The 17,853-nt window shown below is 38.3% G+C and overlaps 3 protein-coding genes and 1 long non-coding RNA gene across 5 annotated transcripts; 1 reads left to right on the forward strand and 3 right to left on the reverse strand.

Moving 5' to 3' along the window:
• Positions 1-564: 564 nt before the first annotated feature.
• ATOEP16-4 (Mitochondrial import inner membrane translocase subunit Tim17/Tim22/Tim23 family protein) lies at positions 565-6,536 on the reverse strand. The gene is made up of 6 exons (XM_087318087.1): positions 6,365-6,536; positions 4,570-4,621; positions 4,456-4,487; positions 4,333-4,366; positions 1,912-1,979; positions 565-1,072 (listed from the first exon to the last, which is right to left on the reverse strand). The coding sequence occupies exons 1-6, from the start codon at positions 6,455-6,457 to the stop codon at positions 917-919; spliced, it is 435 nt and encodes a 144-aa protein (XP_087174213.1). The 5' UTR covers positions 6,458-6,536; the 3' UTR covers positions 565-916.
• On the forward strand, positions 2,397-2,644 carry LOC147868340 (uncharacterized). The gene is made up of 2 exons (XR_015529641.1): positions 2,397-2,508; positions 2,545-2,644. It is a non-coding gene; the product is annotated as an uncharacterized LOC147868340 (long non-coding RNA).
• Positions 6,537-8,527: 1,991 nt separating the features above from the next.
• LOC147868341 (ubiquitin domain-containing protein DSK2b-like) lies at positions 8,528-12,099 on the reverse strand. The gene is made up of 7 exons (XM_087318105.1): positions 11,721-12,099; positions 10,149-10,892; positions 9,845-10,044; positions 9,645-9,758; positions 9,386-9,444; positions 9,197-9,309; positions 8,528-8,950 (listed from the first exon to the last, which is right to left on the reverse strand). Exons 1-7 carry the CDS (start codon positions 11,926-11,928, stop codon positions 8,796-8,798), a joined length of 1,593 nt encoding a protein of 530 aa, XP_087174231.1. The 5' UTR covers positions 11,929-12,099; the 3' UTR covers positions 8,528-8,795.
• Positions 12,100-14,780: 2,681 nt separating this feature from the next.
• Positions 14,781-16,733, reverse strand: LOC147868342 (uncharacterized). Of its 2 annotated transcripts, XR_015529644.1 has the most exons (3): positions 15,842-16,733; positions 15,278-15,475; positions 14,781-15,116 (listed from the first exon to the last, which is right to left on the reverse strand). XR_015529644.1 is itself a non-coding variant. In XM_087318116.1 (2 exons), the coding sequence occupies exons 1-2, from the start codon at positions 16,688-16,690 to the stop codon at positions 15,443-15,445; spliced, it is 882 nt and encodes a 293-aa protein (XP_087174242.1). In that variant the 5' UTR covers positions 16,691-16,733; the 3' UTR covers positions 15,216-15,442. The 2 variants fall into 2 exon arrangements, 1 of the variants encoding a protein (XP_087174242.1); XM_087318116.1 differs by lacking the exon at positions 14,781-15,116 and having other exon boundaries at positions 15,216-15,475.
• Positions 16,734-17,853: the final 1,120 nt, after the last annotated feature.

Raw genomic sequence — 17,853 nt, forward strand, 5'->3', positions numbered from 1 at the left:
ATGTACATTCCTCACAAAAAGGTTAAATAATTTATATAACTAGCAATACTATTAAAGAGCATGCCAATTACAAAAGCAGTAATTGTTAGAAAACCATCATTAATCATTTGCATTATAATACCATACTATCCATTAATATCAGCACCTTAGAAAGTGTCCATCATCATAACTATGAATGCAAATATCATGGTGATTATCAATGTACAATGCGATAATAAGATACTTTAATGAATACTCCATTAAAGCCCATGTTCTATCACAAGCAAATCACATTGAGATGGGTATTGTTTTACATTGCTCCATATACAACAGTATCACAACACTATCATGTACATACAAAAACATAGGCCGCCAACCTCATCTCAATCACGCCCATTTACATCCTTATGGAGTTATAGTAACCATCTCAAAAAGATGAGCTGCCACCACAACAGAATTATCATGAACTCTCGTCCAATAATATACAAATGTGGAAGTCTATTGGACATGCAATTCACATCAGAAAATTCATGACTTGGAAATACTGGTTACTGATGGAATTAAGAGACAGCTACATAGAGTACATAGTACAAGTGTGTCGATTTACCTGGAATTCCAAATGAAAAAATTTACAAAACCCATGTGAATACCAAGGCATGGGGCCGGTTTTTTAGTTTAATATAGAAAGTTAAAAGTTACCTCTTGAATTCCTTATAACTGAAATTCTAACACACAAACAAGAAAATAATTATATATACAATCCCAAGTCAAAGACCATACATGACGCAGAGATGGACCTGTGAGAGTTGCATATGAAATGGGGAGGGGGGTTTTGGGGGGTAATGGAGGGGGGATTCTACCTCTTCAATATCCCAAGGGAGGAATAGAAAGAATAAGTAGATCACACATTCGTGAGTCACTTGTAAATATTTTATTATCAAAAACCAGTAGGTGGATACTGTAAAGGTGACAAGTAATGTACAGCAGTTGCTGCAACAGATATAGCTGCTGATGTGGCAAGAATTTTTACACCACTCCGAGTTTTGACAGCCATCAATGCCCCAGTAACAGCCCCGGCAACCGTTGCATTTGCCTGCATTCATCATGAACAACACAATCGCAAAAAAGTTCACAACATGATTTTATCCTGGGATACATCAACAGTAACCCTCATATTAGGGATACTTTTGATACTTACCCTCATTGAGCTCAAGAATATCACTCACTATACCCACATGGCCAAAAAGTAAAAGCGTTACACCTATCAATACTAACCCTAGTATGAGGGGCATTATTAATGTCCAACTTTCAGTCCAACTTCCCTATCCCAATTCTAAAGCAACAATTAGCTAAATTCTACTTGAAAGAAGCATTCAGCTGATATACTAAGACCACTACTATAGTAACCCTAATATGAGGGGCATTACTAATGTTATCCATTTTAACTTTCAGTCCAAGTTCCCTTTCCCAATTCTAAAGCAACAATTAGCTAAATTCTACTTGAAAGAAGCATTCAGCTGATATACTAAGAAAGTCAACTCAATGTCTCTAACAAGGTACAAAAGGAGAACAGCAAGCTCAAGTCTGAGATCAATGAAATCAAACCTAGACTGACCTCCCTTGGAGGCAAGGACAAAAGTCTGAACAGTTCTATGCAGCCAACACAGCATACATTGAAAGAAACTGTAAAGATCCCCATCACACATCAAATAATGCAGAAAATTATATAATCAACAAAGAAAATATTTCTGTATCAACCTTGTGTTTTCGTTACTGTTTGCATGTGCTTAAGTGCATCCTGACGTGGATTGTACAATTGCCATGCTTAAAGTTTTTGGTTCCAAAATGCCTCCACGTCATTCAATGGATGCAAATATAACCTTATTGTCATGCAGAATGTTATGCGACTTGACAATTGTGAAGAACACTCACCCAATCTCTTTTTCTCCTCATTTTTTCCATGCCACAATTGAACCCAAAGTAAGTTCCAGCACAACTGCCTGCAGCAACCAATAAAATATTGAATTAGATCCACGTTCAGACACCCCATCCTAAAATATATGCTCACCCATATCCACATTTCATGTATAAGATGTCTTTTAAAATGGAAATCTTTAGTTTGCCAATCAAAATAATTTGGAATCTGCAGTGCAGCAAAATTATATTTCTAGTTTCATTTGAGTGTGTCAAAGATTTGGGTGGAAAGAGAACAATGCCCCCCTATAAGAAAAAGATACCCACCTTTGTGTTGACATAATAATAAGATCAAAACTCAGAAATATGTCTATATCTGCACATGTATGCGTGTATGTCTAATGATGGATGTAAGTAGCATATCATAATGAAAAGGTCGTATCAGTACAACTCTCTATGAGCTCAGCAACCAACTGCATCGCGTTATCTATCAAGTGGGCAACATGAAATTCCAGTGAATTAGGACAAGAGGTCCAATAGATATTTAGTGTGGGTATAGGATATGAATCAAAAAAGCATTGGGAATCATAATTATTATGGGATCAGTTAGTGTAAGTCTCATTCATGATCTACTGCGTGAGTGTAATTAAGTGGGAAAAGAGAACTAATTTATGAATAGGTGAACCATCGATGTACTGTGTCCTTTACCCTTGTATAAAAACCCTTTTGTGTAGCATGAACAGGAAGAGAAGAGACAGGATCTCATTAACTAAGCGTTAATGCAGTCTCTTGAGCCTTCTGCATTACTCGTCTCTGTAGGATCAAGTAATCTGGAGCTGCTTTATTTATAAGCTGTCTGTTTGAGCAATCTAGCCTCTCCACAATTATTCTGAGTGTAGCGCACAGGTCCCTCCTTGTGACAGTCAATTAATTAAGGTTTGAGTATTCTAATCAGCCTACATGATTTCCCTTTTTTTGCTACCCCCTCAAACCCAGGTGGAGGTATTATCCCGATCATGACTTGTGCTGTGACTGAATGCTGGTCACTGAGACAGCCTGCCAACATAAACAAGCCCAGTATTCACTCTAGAGGAAGGTTCAGGTTCCAACTCCCTTCATCTTAAAGTATCGGAGTACTAAGTTCCAACACCTATTCGTGGTTGGAAGGTGGAGGTCTCAAGTCAATATCCTCCCTACATAAAACCCATGAAGATAATACAAGGTGCCATGGTCTGTTTCTCTTGAAATAGTTATACATTCTGTGAAAGAGAGTCTTTAACTAAAATTGGCGACGTTGAGAACTCTGCTTACACAATGTCATGAGGGAAAAAAGAATCAGCATAGTGAATAAGAATATGAGATCTTTATCTTCTGCCAACACAGTTCTGGTACTCTTGGGTTCACTACAGAGTCAAAATTTCCAAAAAGTAACAACCAAGTTCTCTAGAACTCTTGGAGCATGTTTGATGGCCTCCCCTCTCTAGTGAAGCTAGGGCAGAAAATATGTGCATCGACATAACCACAATTGCTTTCACCAAGAAAATCTTCCTCCGATGCTAGTGAAGATCACTAAAAAATTAAAAAGTAATGAGATTCCCATCTAGTCTCTATATACAAAGATGAACTTGCTCTCCCTTAGTCTTTTGAAATGTTGAAATACCATAATTAACCGTATTAATGACAAAAGGACTAATAGGAGCTCATCTTCTATCACACAAGGAAGCAATAGCCGCTTCTATAGAAAGCTGCCCAATTTAGCTTTCCCAGCTTATTGAACCACCTGCCATATGAAAAAACGGTGAGGATTCCCTTTCCATTATCATGTTTTTCTAGGACCTGGGCTTGACAAGCGGCTGATCTCTGAGGATAGTACAAAAATAATATATTCAACTTGCTAGAGATTAAGTATGTCATCCCAGAACGTTGGGAGGAGACATGCAAGGAAACCCATTGTGGACAAGTAAATATCACCAAGAACTAAATCCAAGGAAAGATAAAAGGATTTTGGAAAGCTCTTTTGTCCGCTGCCCTAGAGGAGCCAATAGAAACACCCATTGATGTAAACTGTGGCTTCACCAACATGTCTGTGAGAAAACCACAGCTATTGCAATCATAGCAAAATGTAATGGGCAATACATATAATATCCCTATAGGAGTTGAGCTAGCTGCTCATAGTGCAAAATATCTAGTGTACCTGTTACTAACAAGGTCTAAAATACATAATGCATAATCCAGGGTCGATAACGGAGAGTACAAGGTTCGTATATACCAGAAAACATGATCAACACTCATAATTAATTCATGACCACACATACGAGGATTCGAGTAAGAACAATACTCTAGCTATTAAACCAGTAAAATACAATGAGAGTATGCATATATAAATTCAACCAGAAATCCTAAATGGGAAGTTCATCATCCAGCTGTAGAGATCATTACCCCAGAAAAAGCTGTTTCTGCCAACAGACTTTGCCTGCATTAAAGGAGATAATCATTCATTATCCTGTATTAGAGTTCACGTATAAAAACTGCCAATATTCAGTTTTTCCTTCTTCAACTTACCACATACAAGGCTCGTGAGAATCCCTTATATCCTGGATAGGAAACAGATGTCACATCATGCACAAATGTTGCTTGCAATTTAAAAGAGCTATAAATAAGAGCCACAGCACTCACCTTCTTTCAGGGAATCATGTGATCCTGAAATGAGCCCCCAAGCTATACCTGCCTGTATCAACACTAAAAATGTTGGTTCAGAATGAAGGAAAGGTTCAATATCATATGGGGAGTTATTGCAAAGAACCATATAAAGTACAATGTACGTGCTTGCCAACTTCCTGTATATCACATATGCAGCAGAGCAATCACATTGTTGCTAACAACAGGCACCCTCAAATGTGTTTATAAGCATGAATTAGGGAGCTGTTATTTAATGCTTATATGTACAACCAAAGTATAGACGTTCATGAAGGTAAAGATAAATAAAAAGGGTGCCGGTTGTTAGCAACAATAAAAGGGTATAGACATAAATATAGGAAAGTGAAAGCTACGTGACAAACAAATATAATACAAAAAGAGAAAATTTGGAAAAGGTTGATTTTTTCAAAGGAGGGAGGGGAGAAAAAGTGAAGATTGAGCATTTGAAGCAACAGCAGAAAAATCTTTTTCTGTTCAGCATGAGGAGAAAGTGAAAATTGAATATTGTATTTGCAGAAAATTTATTTGTTAAGAAAATTGTAAAGAACAAAAAGCTACCAGAAAAACAGAGCATAAACCATACTTATTGCCATGCCATTGAATTTTTCATCTCAGATTACGTAATTGTTGGTGGAACTATGTCCTTCGGCAATATATTTTCTTGTGAACAAGATTGAACCACTCTGGAAATTCTGTTGTCCAAGCAAGATGATAGCCATTGGGCAAGCCTCGAGCGAAAACATGCATTCTAATTTCTCATTTGAAAAGTGTAAAAAGAAATGGAAATGACACAATGCAAAATATTGGGCAATGGTTTTACTTTGAGTTCATAAGAAGACAAATTTCCAGGAGAAGAAGAAGGAAGGATAGTTTTGCTCCTGATTGTCGAATTTGGTATCACATACCTTGACTGCGATTCTCAACATATTGTTACTGATGTTTTAACACATCCATAACAGTATGAGACCCTTCAGTATCATATAGCTCCAAAAAGGCGTCCTTTACATAATTTCTGTGAAAACAAATATTTGTTCTTCTGGACATCAAGAATAAGAGGCTTTGTCAATATTTCCTGGCTTCATGACTGGAGAAACAGCCCAATCATTCAAATTACCTTCATTTTCAGAACTTCAATTACACATTAAGGTTTAACCCCTGACTCTCACGTACTCCATGTTTGACAATAGAGTTTATACATTTTTGGCTACGTGGAAGAGGCCCCATTCCTTTATGCTTCCCTATAGTGTGCAATATCATGAGTTTTCTGAGGAGCACAACATACCTGTCTATGAGTGATGATCTAACAAATCTATTACTACACTAAACATTGTACACAGTCTTCCCATATATGTGAAAGAGAACCCCTTTTTCCCTAATCTTTTCCTATTGCGTCAACGTCAACAAGCACGGCACAGCACAAGCTGGGTGTGGCATCCGGCCATCTAATGCACCCACCAGTCCTTTATGGTATCCCATTGTGTTTCATCATCATTGGGAGGTTTCGGATGTATATCATACCTAGTTCGACGCAGAGATAGTATGCATCTGGCAATACCCATCAACTGATGAGGAGAAGTTTTTTGTCGCATACCCATCAATTCAGACGAAGATTTTATTTTGACATATTATTTTGTATGGGTCTTATCACCATAGCCCAAGAAGTCAGGTGCGATGAGACTAGAATCGTTCTGTGAGATGTGTGTGTGTGTGTGTGTGTGTGTGTGTGTGTGTGTGTGTTTTGAGAGAAAATTAGAGACAGAAAATACACACTAACCGAAGCCATACGCAGGGCGCCATCGACCATACGAGCTGAACAGGGCGGCCCTTCTTCCAGTATCTCCCGCATACTAGTAGTAGAAGTACCCATGAGGATGAGGATGATGACAACTGAAACAACAAATCAAGGTCCGCAGGCTCTCGCTTTTTCCCCAAACTCGAATATATGCATATAACATTATTTGTAGGCGGATTTAAGTATGTACTCTAATGTTTCATGAAAGCTAGATCTTGGATTCACATCAACTAATCGATTCCATCTCATCCTCGTCTCGAAAACCTTTGATCGAATCTTTGGATCCATCTCAATCGTATCTTCGATTCACATGAACTAGTTGATTCCATCTCGTCATCGTCTTGAAAACCTTTGATTAGAAGAAAACCTCAGACACTACATCTCCTAGTCGTCTCGAATCATTGATCCCAAGATCATTTCGAAACACTACTCGCTTTTCTCTCTGCTATTGCTCGCCCCTTAAGAGTCATTTATATCATCAGTTGACCTCAAAAAGAGACATTAAAAGAAGGGGCCATACAATTGCTTGTGACAATTCACCACGGACTTCTTCTCGGGAATTCATGGATGCTTCACAACATTTGGGGGTGTGTAAAGAACTCCTTGTGAAGATAGAAAGAAGTCGAGAATATTTCAAAGTTTTCTCCCACAAAGATTAATTTGAGAAATTTTGGCATGTTGTATCATTAGACTAGCCTCATCGTTGTTGGGGATGGCCTTGGGTGAAGTAGGCATTGTTTCCCAATGCAGGCTATTGCAATTAGTCACATGACTTGTAAAGTCAAGGTCATTCCTTTTACCATCATTCTATGGTATTAAAAGACGAGCACGTTTTTCATACATGACTTAAATTAACAATACATAAAATTTATTTGCCTTTTGGTAAGCTAAGAATATGTAATATGTGATCATCCAATAATATATATATATATATATATATATAGAGAGAGAGAGAGAGAGAGAGAGAGAGAGAGAGAGACTTAAGTTATGAGGAGGCCAAATTTGACCGATGGCACCAAATCAACATATTATCTTGTATGTGACTTCTACTACTATTCTGAAGGGGGTCACTACTACTCTGAAGTAAAACCTCTTTATGTGAAAATAATGCTCACAGTGGACATTTGAGATGCATTACATTATCACGCCCCTCTAACAAGTCATCATATGTCTCGCCAATATACCCTTGCATTGTTAGGCTTCCCTATGTATATTGTCGTACGATTATAAGGAGTCTTCATTGTATCCTTGAACTATACCATCAAACATGAGAAGTTCGACAAATACTTAACATGAACATACACAACTCGTAATTCATATATAAATTACTTGTACATAACTTTGCAAAACCACAACCTTCATCACTTTCAACGATAAATTATGAAAGTGAGTTCTGGTCTTTATTCATATAAAAACATTAAGGTTTAGCTTATTGTATCTCATGACATCATGTGTCATTGCGTATCATTGTGTAGCTATAATAGTGTTCTCAATTTTTTGCAATTGGGTAGATCAACATCAAGTTTCTCAAAGAGAATTCAACTCCCGGATTAGTCAATGCCATGACCCATATACCAATGCAATAAATTGAGCACAAAATAGCAATGTTATGGTACATCTATAATGTGAATGTCATAAGGTTGTTGGTTCCTACAATGAGAACAACACGCCATTAGTATATAAGTATGTGGGATATGGATCGAACGATGCCATTAAGCATATAACAAAAAAATAATTTGAGCACAAAATAACATTGTTCTACTACATCTATCATGTGAATGTCATAAGGTTGTTTGGTTTTCTATGAGGAAAACATGCCAGATATCTTAGTATATAAGTATGTGCAATATGTATCAGTGTAAATTCCTCTTCAACTAGAAGCCTCAAAATTATAAGGGTCAACACCCATTGAATCTTCAACAAAATACAAAACGGTATTGGCAACATCAAGGAGTTTGCGTACCTACACAAGGGATGCAAAGCCAAGAAGCAACCACTTTAGTTATACTCTTATTTCTAGTCTCCAAATGGAATGATTTATTAATCATCATAGCCTCACCCATTTTACAATCATCAACTTATAATCAATCTTTTGCATTAACAGCGTAACCCAATTTTAGAAGGCACATCACAGCGTACACAACGTTGAAAGCTATTGCTTAGATTGTTTCGTTTCTTAAATTAACCTGAAGGTGAGCAAAGAGCCACCCAAAAAAAATGAAGTCTGCACTCGCACAGCAAAATGATCACCTTCACTGCTCTAGCTCAGAAATAATTAAGCCATACTTATGCCCACATCAAAGCAATGTGATTCTTACAAGGCCAATACACAAAATCATGTCCGCAATAGATTAGAGCATGGCACAGTGCATGTTATGTATATACTCATGGATCCTAAACCTTCAAATTCAAATCAACCCAGATTACCAAGCAAACGCTCTACAGCAGCATGAACATTTCCACCAGTAGATCGCAAGGCCTGAATATTAGCTTCCGTATCGATAAAGCCCATGTCTTGTAGCTGTGATAATTGTGTTGCGTAGAGTTGTTCGGGAGGAACTGTGTTCACTGCAATGTCAAAGAGAAAGTATAAATTTGTTTTCTTTTTTCCTCTACTTTTTTTGGGCCAGGGATTCGGCAAGTGGTTTGGAAGCTTGCAAGTGATCCATACAAGTCAAGGGTTCAACCCCTGTCCCCGCCTCCGCCCCCTCAGTTGCACAAAATAGCAACCAGGCCCAAATAACAAAAAGGAGGAACCTTTTTTAGTACCACACCAGCAATACCAGAGATGAGGTGTAGAGCAAAAGGACAAACCTGCTGGTACTGTTGCAGGCAGAACTCCCCCACCAAGACCTCCAAACAAGCCAAGCAATGAGCCCATATCAAACGGGCTACCCGTAGCAGCTCCATTAGTCCCTCCTGGTGTTCTGAGAAAAGGTGTTTACTTAGCAATGAGTGTTGTGAAGGGCGAGCTTTATGATTATATTATGTGGAACTACTTACGGGGCTCCTGGCAAATGTTGACCGGGCTGCTGCTGGCCAGGTTGAATGGATAACAATTGCTACAAAAACATAAGTGAAACACCCCATTCACCCAACCTTTATTGGAGTAACATTAAAATGAGCAAGAGCTCAATTACGATTAGCTATTAACAATTGGCTTAGGCTAGACATAAAGGCTAATTATCCTCTTCAGCATCTTTCCATTCAAATTGCTTATTTTCCTCCACTCCAGTACCAAATTACTATGTGTAAAACCGACCTGTAGGGTTTCTGGGTTCATCATTTGTCTCAAAAGTTCCGGATTTTGCATCATTTCCCTCAACTGTGGGTTAGCAGTAATCATTGATCGTAAAGCTGGCTGCATATTGACTATCTGAAAAGAAGCATAAGAAACAAATAAAAATAGTTAATTAGATACAATTCCTAGGGAATGAGCAAATACCCTGTTGAAATAACTACCTGGTTGAGATATTGAGGGTTCGATAGAAGGCTCTGCATCATTTGAAGCATTGCTGGATTCTGCAATGTTTGTTGAATTAGAGTTGGATCATACAAGCTTGACCCGAAATCCGGGAAACCAAGGCCACCACCAAGCCCTGGAATACCGCCACCTGTTGTTGTTCGAGCACCCGTGGCTGCCTGGCCTGTAGTACCAGTTTCTATCCACAATAAAATCCATTAAAGCTGGTTGACTTTCCACCATCATAACTTAACATTATAATTTACTAGAATCTATTATTCAAGACCACAATTAGTGACCTACGGGTTGGATTCCATGGATTTGGAAGAGGAGCAGTGTTAGGAGCAACAGTCTCTGCTCCATCTGCAGAGGGAGTGGTCGCCACAGGAACCCCAACTTGGGGCTGTGTTCCTGGTGTACCTAACAACGCTGCAAATGGATTTGCAGCCGAATCATTCGTCCCATCTGCACCTGTTGCAGCATTTAGAAAAGGGGCTTCTACTGTCTCATACATGCGGCGGAGCATATTGAACCCTTCTGGTGTTGCCTCAATGTTGCTCATAGCTCGATCAGTATTTCTCATCATCTCACGCATCAATTCAGGATTACGGGCCGCATCAAGTGTTTGCCTCAGTGTGCTGGGGTCATTTAATATGTGTCCTAGCTCCGGATTCCTGTCTATCAGACTACGCATTTGTGGGTTGTTCAGGATCAAATTCCTCATAAGCTCAGGGTTGTTCATCAAGCTTTGTACTGCTGGCATATTCATCATGTCTCGTATCAAGTCAGGATTCTGCATTAACTGTTGTTGCACCTGCTGAATTTCAGGAAGCCCCACATTGCCAGCACCAAAGCCAGCGCCAAAAAGATCAGAGGCCCCACCTAGTCCATTAATTCCACCCAGTCCACCCAGTCCATTAATTCCACCCAGTCCTCCTCCCAAATTATCCACTGGAGCATTGACTGCAGGAGGAGGGGCAGAATTGGCTGCAACAGCCGCTGCTGGCGCAGCTCTCACTAGATGCACTGTGTGGTCATTCTGAACTCCTGTACACATGACACCCGTATTTACATTAAATGGGATTAACATCATATATTGTGCAAGAGTAACCTATATGGTGTGGAATGTGCACAGGTAATGGTCAAGTTATAGATGGAATTCATCATCAGGGCTACAATATTCCTAGCGTGAGCACAGTCTTTATAGGACTCATGTCGGTCGGTGAATTATAGTGTACTTCTGATGATCTTAATCATTATCGAACTCCACAATAACAATACAAAGAATTTCATCTTATCCCAACTTTCTTTGCCCAAATTTCTAATTTATTATTTTTTCCCACCATTGCCAAAACGATTACCGGACATTTACATCCTGATTTAGGAGAAAAACATTTCATCCGGTGCACAAATAGGAACTCCAAAGTATCAGTGTATTGAGATATTGCGCTAATAGTTCAACATTCAGCTTATTTTTGAGGAAAATTTAATAGTAAATTCTTTCACATTTGTAAATTTTGGTGAATCCTCCAAAAAAATTGGCCTTGAAAAGTAGGAAAATGTTTCCCACACATTGGGAAACAATGGTTAACTATCATTTGGCTAATTTGGACCCTGTATCAGTGCCATAAATTGCATTTCTGCATTTCTAAAGACAGATAGCTATACAGAGAGTGCATCCTACCATGTTCTGCTTGTATGTCTAAAAACCATGCTGTGTACAAATTCATCTACGATGCCTTCGGGTAGGATGCATACCATAACAGTTGTCATTACCTTTCAGAGACTGATAGACCCTAAAACATGTGTTTCCTCCAAGAAATATACCAATTTTTCAAATACATAGGACCTACTTCAAGAAAGAGTTGGGTTTACCATAGCTTTCCAGCGAGCTATCATCTTTGAGGACACGGCCCTTGTAGATAAGTCTCTGTTGGTCGGCTGAGACGCCAGATCCATGGACAAGAAGAGTCTTGAACGCGGCTACGGTGATGGAGAGGCGGGCTTGGACAGAAAACTTGCTTCCGTTTGTACAGCGGATATGGACGGTAGCCTCAGGGGCCTCTTGGGGGGAGTCCGCCATGTGTGAAAACAGAGGATCGACGGACGCGGAGAAGGAGAAAAAGAAGAGGACTGAGACGAGGATTAGCGATGGCGTGCAGAATCAATTGGAGTCTTCTCTTTCCTTCTCTCTGTCTTTCTGTGTCTTTCTTCTTTCCAAGGTGAAGAAGAAGACACAACACACAAAATCAATGAAGCCATTTTCGCTATTCCTATACATACATATATACTAATAATAATTCTTTTTCTTTCTTTTTTATATAATTTATAATTATTATTATTTGTAGTACATACATATATACTAATAATAATTCTTTTTCTTTCTTTTTTATATAATTTATAAATATTATTATTTGTAGTACATAGCTCCACGATGGTAAATGGTAATATTTCTTTTCTAAGTAGTTCAAACACATGGCGCAGCCCGATTCGCCAATGCCACCCTCGATTGTCGTCGTCTGCCCAAGTTGACTTCACGTTGTCTGGACAAAGCGCCTTTGCAAGGATCTGATCTTGATGGCTATCTACCATGCATACTTCGCTCTTTCCCTCACTCACTACACATTGAACAAAGTCTTCTACCAACTCGATCGATGGGGATTTCTTTGGTTTGATGGTGCTCGAGTTTCATCTTCTTACGAGAGATGGTGGAAAAAAACGTATGATCCTTCTCGAGCACAACCCATTGCTATGATGGATGAATTTGGAGAAGTAAAAAAGTTGGTGCTTCCTAACCAACTTGATACTATGGTGAGATGAGCTTCAATATTAATTAATTGCCTCAAATGTAATCAATATCTCAATTATTTCATACAAAACTTTCCCAACTTTTTATAGTGTATGTTGTTTTGAGTCTACGTTATATAATTGCCAACAACCAACACCTTAGTCTTCAACCCTTTTCTAATTGCTAAGTTGCACCTCATTACCTCTCCAACTTGTAACAAATTAAATAAAATCAATGACCATATGGCATCGTGGATCTTGGAGCATTGGGTTACCACTAAAGAGATCTAAAAATGTTGTAAGTGACTTGTGGAAACTAGAAAATAATACATTTGTTGATGGAGTGACATTGTTCAATGAGGTGTGCAAATCCATTCACAAACAAGACTCATTGTAAGGACATTCACTATCTCACTTGGATTATGTCATATGGATAATTTCCCAAATGATTGTGAATACAATGATAACAAACATATGTGCTCCTTGCCATGACCATTACTAAATATCATAGCCATCTAGTGGAACTAAAACTTATATTAAGTGGGAACCATAAATAGGGTTTTGAATAGGGCGAAGAAGTGGATGAATAATCAATGTAGGTGGTAGGCGGAAATTGTACTAAGCATCAAGTTATGAATATTTCTCTAACTCGAAAGGAAGCAACAACATTTCATTTTGATGAAATATTCTTAGAGGTTTTTCTCATAGCTCATCCTCATTCTTATATATTTTGTAAGTTCCATATATACCAATCCGTGTAGTAGGGATGGTCAATGAGATCTTTGCCATTTGTCCATGCTGTTCATTGGTGCTATTCATTGGATATCAAGTTTTAATTTGCAAGAACACAATCTCAAATTACATAAACTTATTTGTGTGTGCGAGTGATAAAGAGAGCAACTAAAAATTTATAACATTTAGTAACAAGACTAAGATGGTCTAGTGACTCTTTGGAATTTTACCAATTTAAATGCTGACATGATGCAAAAGGAGTTCCCTTGGCTTATAAGCAAGCTTTTTGGTTTGCCCATTATGTCATTGATCATGTAGGGCTCACTCTCTAGGCAGGTGATGATTTATCAAACAGTCTATCTCATCTGACTATTTCTTTCACTCTTCCTACAAAGGTGTATCTCCTAATAATAAAAAAGCGATGAACCAAAATTGAAGCCTTCTCAAAACTATATAGATGTCATAGATTCATGAGGTTGATATCAAAGTCTCAATTCTCACTGTATAAAAGTCAATGTATTAGTGGTATGTATTGTGTTTTCATAACATCAAGGTTGAATTTCATAATTAGTTTTATGGTGTCTTCACTACAAACACTCTTCTATTCACATTCTGCACAAAATACACAGAGTGAAAACAATGGCACTGCACCTTAAATTTCAATGCAAACAATGTTAAAACCACAAAAATGTGTTTGGAAAAGCCTTATTTAAATAATGAAAAAAATCACTACAAAGCATTACTTTTGATTGCACTCTACCCACTCGCCAGTAAGCAAGTAAAACCAATCAATGGTTTTTTCCTCAATCAACACATCTGCACTTCGGTACTTCCTTGCAACCATTAGTGATATGTTTAATCTAAATTTCATACCAACACATTGGAGTCCTACATAAACAAGAATAGTGCTCAAATCCAACACTAGTGGATGACAAAGCAAACTTTTCCTAGCAATGTCATTTACTCATGAATAGACTGTATAAAAGCAACCTAAAATGTGCACGAAAACTGTGCTTTCAGCTGCATGCTCCATTGGGCAATGTAAAAAGCAAACAAACTGTGCATCAGATTCTTGTTTGTAAGCAATACATTGTATCTTTAATTGAGGTTTCCTGCTGCACTTGCCTCAGATTCCAAACACAAAAAAAATATTGTTTGCAGACCGGTTCATGTGGACAGCATGATGAATTGTGCCCCAGATCTTTAGACACAACCTAAATACGTGCTTTACAGAGCAATTATTTCGTCTCCCTAAAACATTACTCTGATACAAAACAACAGTATTCCATTTCATATACTTCTTGCAATTTTACAAGTTTCTTAAATATCATCAAGAAAAATAAACCTGATATTAAGGTGTGTAATTAAATCCTCACTATTCTTTATATTACACACATAAAATAGAAACATCTCATATCCAGAAAATACACTGTAACATTTTGATTAATCATAAGGAGACTTTATTTTATCAAAACTAGTATCATAAATTAGCCAATTCCGTTGTGACAATAAATAGCTCTAAATGTACAGACAAATACATTGTAATGCAGCTGAAAGTCCAGTTCATAAGCACACATTCAAAGCCAGCTAGAACCTAACTAACCTCTCATAAGATGCCTTGACACATGATTATTCGGAAAGAGGCAATGAATAAAAGCATCCCTGGATCCTTGACACTGGCACTACTAGTCGTAGCAAAAATAATATAATTGATGGAGTGAAACATGTCGCCAATTTGCACACACCATTATGCTGCACATCAAGAATGAATCTCTCCCTCTCTTTCTCTCTCTCTTTCTATATATATATATATATAACTTTAGACACAGTAACAGGTTATGATTATGCATATTGATCACAAATGACAAATGGAGTTGGTTTGAACAGCAATTAGGTTCAAGAAAATAAGTTACAATGAGTCCAATATGCAATTTAGCTAGGAGGTGTTTGAACGTATGGATGAGATTGTACGACCAACAAAAGAACCAAAGCATATAAGTTCCTATTTAACTTACTAAGCTGTCTAAAAAGTTGAAAACTCAACAAAATAAAAGTTTCTTACAGTTCCCATTCCCGAACTAGTCAATTCGCAGACTTGCCTGCCGCTTTATCTGCAGCACAAGTTCAATCATGAGCATTTCAGAAGGTGCACATTCATATACCAATAACATTAATACTCTCCATGCTGATATTAAAACTTTACGATACGATCATTTCAGCTCATTAAATTTACCTCTCTTATCCTGAGTTCAGCTAGAATGGTTGCAATGTAACAAACTCAAAAACTATTCCTAAACCTCCAAAACTACAATTACTAAGCTATGTTTACCATAATTCATTCTCATTTATGAGTCCTTTTATCTTCTATTGATATTTCTCGTAATCCCTCTCTAAGGCACAATCAATTCTCTTACATTCTAGTTTACCTCTTACAGTGAAAACACATGGAAAATTAGTAGATCAAAGTAGAGACTCACTGGCTCTGGTTCTGGTTCCTTCATTGATTCTTTTGTAGGTAATGAAAGCACCACATCATATGCAGCAGACATTTCTCCTCTTGCCTTCTGGAACCCGAGAGTTCGAGCTTTCTCTTTGAAAAAAATCTCAAAGAGTTGTTCATAGTCAGATTTCACAGCTATGCAATCCTCCCTCTTACAATTCGGATAAGAACAATGCTTGAGTTGAGGAGCTTGCAATATAGCAAGAGCTATGGCTACAGTAGACGTCTCTACCCCAGCTGTATTCACAAAAAGCAGCTTTCCTGCCATCGCTATCTTCTTACTAAGCTGAAGAGGGAAGGTCACGGTTCCTCTATTTGGAACTTCGAAACTAACACCTTCAGGATTCTCAGTGAGAAGCTTCTGAAACTCGTCATCGGAAAGTTTCTCATGAGCCATTCTTATGGTATTATAAAGGTACAACAAAAAGAACTTCCGCAGAGAAACATACTCTCGATTCGCCCCTTCCACAAAAGTCGCAGTCATGTTCTGAAGGTCAGAAATAATGGCAGCTCTCTCTTTCACGACCTCTTCTTCTTTCTCTTTGATGATGGATTCGAGGCGAGAGGCCGGCATGGCGCCATCTCCAGCTTCCAATCTGTTCTTATGGAGCTTCACGTCGTTACAGAGGATGCGAAAATCGGCCAGCCTCGATTCCATGCGCCGTATACGGTTGTCCATCTGCTTCCATTCGGGGTGGAGGCGCATACGGACATAGGGAGGCCCGGATGGCTGAGGGAAGGACGAGAGGTCGAAGATATGGCGCTTGAACACCTGTACGAGACCTGGCGTAAACCGGCGGACTCTCCTCAGTAGCAGAGCTTCCATGGCGATGGCGATGGCGATGGCGAGAAAGCTGAGAGTTTTGACAGGGGTTTTGAAAGGGGTTTGGGGGATCTACGAATGTGTAGGTTTTATTTCTATGGACGAAGAATACCTCTCCTGTACATACCGTATACGTATATATATATAAGGGAAAAGTACGAGGATACCCTTGGAAGTTCGTCTATTTACCAGAATGCCCCTAGAAGTTCCAAATTTACCAAACTACCCCTATGTTCAAAAATTACACTTTACAAAGTAATTATACACTCAAATCTTTGGTAAATAGGGCTAGTTCGGCTCCATTTATTCCATCTTTGGTAAATAGGGCTTGTAGATTTGAGTGTATAATTACTTTATAAAGTGTAATTTTTTTGGACATAGGGGTAGTTTTGTACATTTGGAACTTCCAAGGGCATTCTGGTAAATAGACGAACTTCTAGGGGTATCCTGGTACTTTTCCCATATATATGTACGTATGTACGTATGTGTGTGTATGTACACTTTCTTCGATAATGACAGTCTAATGGAACCCACCAAATCCTAACTATGCCTCTCCCCCATCCATCTCCGATTTTGAAACTTGTCATGCACCCGGCCCACTTGTTCAACATCCCAACCCTAGACCTATAATTGACACTTACATAGACCTATATCAATAAGCGTGTAACATGCCACGAGGGATGATTCTCTATGTGACTTGTTGGAAGATTATTATTAATGAAGAGCCATTATTATTATTATGAAGTGTTTTGTTATCTAAACATTGTTAAGACATTATATCCTCTTCTGTTCCGGTTCAATCATTATAGTTACGTGAGTGATTAATTGTTCGTGTAACTATTTGGTGAGAAATCGAGTACTAAGCTACGTTTGTCAAGTGCATGATCAAGTAAGACAATGTCACTTGTACTTACTTGTGTATCCAAGTGGCTTTCAACCTATTTCCTAGCTCACATATAGTTGATGTCATGGGTTTCAAGAATTGTATGGTGACTTTTGTTGTCGTTATAATTTTACACTAACGTGATCCATTGGTATGGCTAGAAATACCATAATGGTCTCCCAAGCAACAATCCAATCAATTCATACCTCCTCTTTATGATCGTCCCTCTCTCTATGAAATCCGTACTTAGATTGGGTAGGTTTTACTCTTTATTGTCTTTGGT

Source organism: Azolla caroliniana, unplaced genomic scaffold, assembly GCF_043228905.1.
Source record: "Azolla caroliniana isolate FFs.n. ecotype wild unplaced genomic scaffold, voAzoCaro1.0.p SCAF_1, whole genome shotgun sequence".
Lineage (NCBI taxonomy): Eukaryota > Viridiplantae > Streptophyta > Polypodiopsida > Salviniales > Salviniaceae > Azolla > Azolla caroliniana.

Coding starts and splice junctions, on each gene's coding strand:
- ATOEP16-4 (XM_087318087.1), bottom strand. CDS start 6,457: ATGGGTACTTCTACTACTAGTATGCGGGAGATACTGGAAGAAGGGCCG. Junction 4,622..6,364: donor GCGCCCTGCGTATGGCTTCG/GTTAGTGTGTAT, acceptor GTGTTGATACAG/GCAGGTATAGCTTGGGGGCT. Junction 4,488..4,569: donor ACATGATTCCCTGAAAGAAG/GTGAGTGCTGTG, acceptor TTTCCTATCCAG/GATATAAGGGATTCTCACGA.
- LOC147868341 (XM_087318105.1), bottom strand. CDS start 11,928: ATGGCGGACTCCCCCCAAGAGGCCCCTGAGGCTACCGTCCATATCCGC. Junction 9,310..9,385: donor CAACATTTGCCAGGAGCCCC/GTAAGTAGTTCC, acceptor ACCTTTTCTCAG/AACACCAGGAGGGACTAATG. Junction 8,951..9,196: donor GCCTGCAACAGTACCAGCAG/GTTTGTCCTTTT, acceptor TTGACATTGCAG/TGAACACAGTTCCTCCCGAA.
- LOC147868342 (XM_087318116.1), bottom strand. CDS start 16,690: ATGGAAGCTCTGCTACTGAGGAGAGTCCGCCGGTTTACGCCAGGTCTC. Junction 15,476..15,841: donor AGGAACCAGAACCAGAGCCA/GTGAGTCTCTAC, acceptor CTTGTGCTGCAG/ATAAAGCGGCAGGCAAGTCT.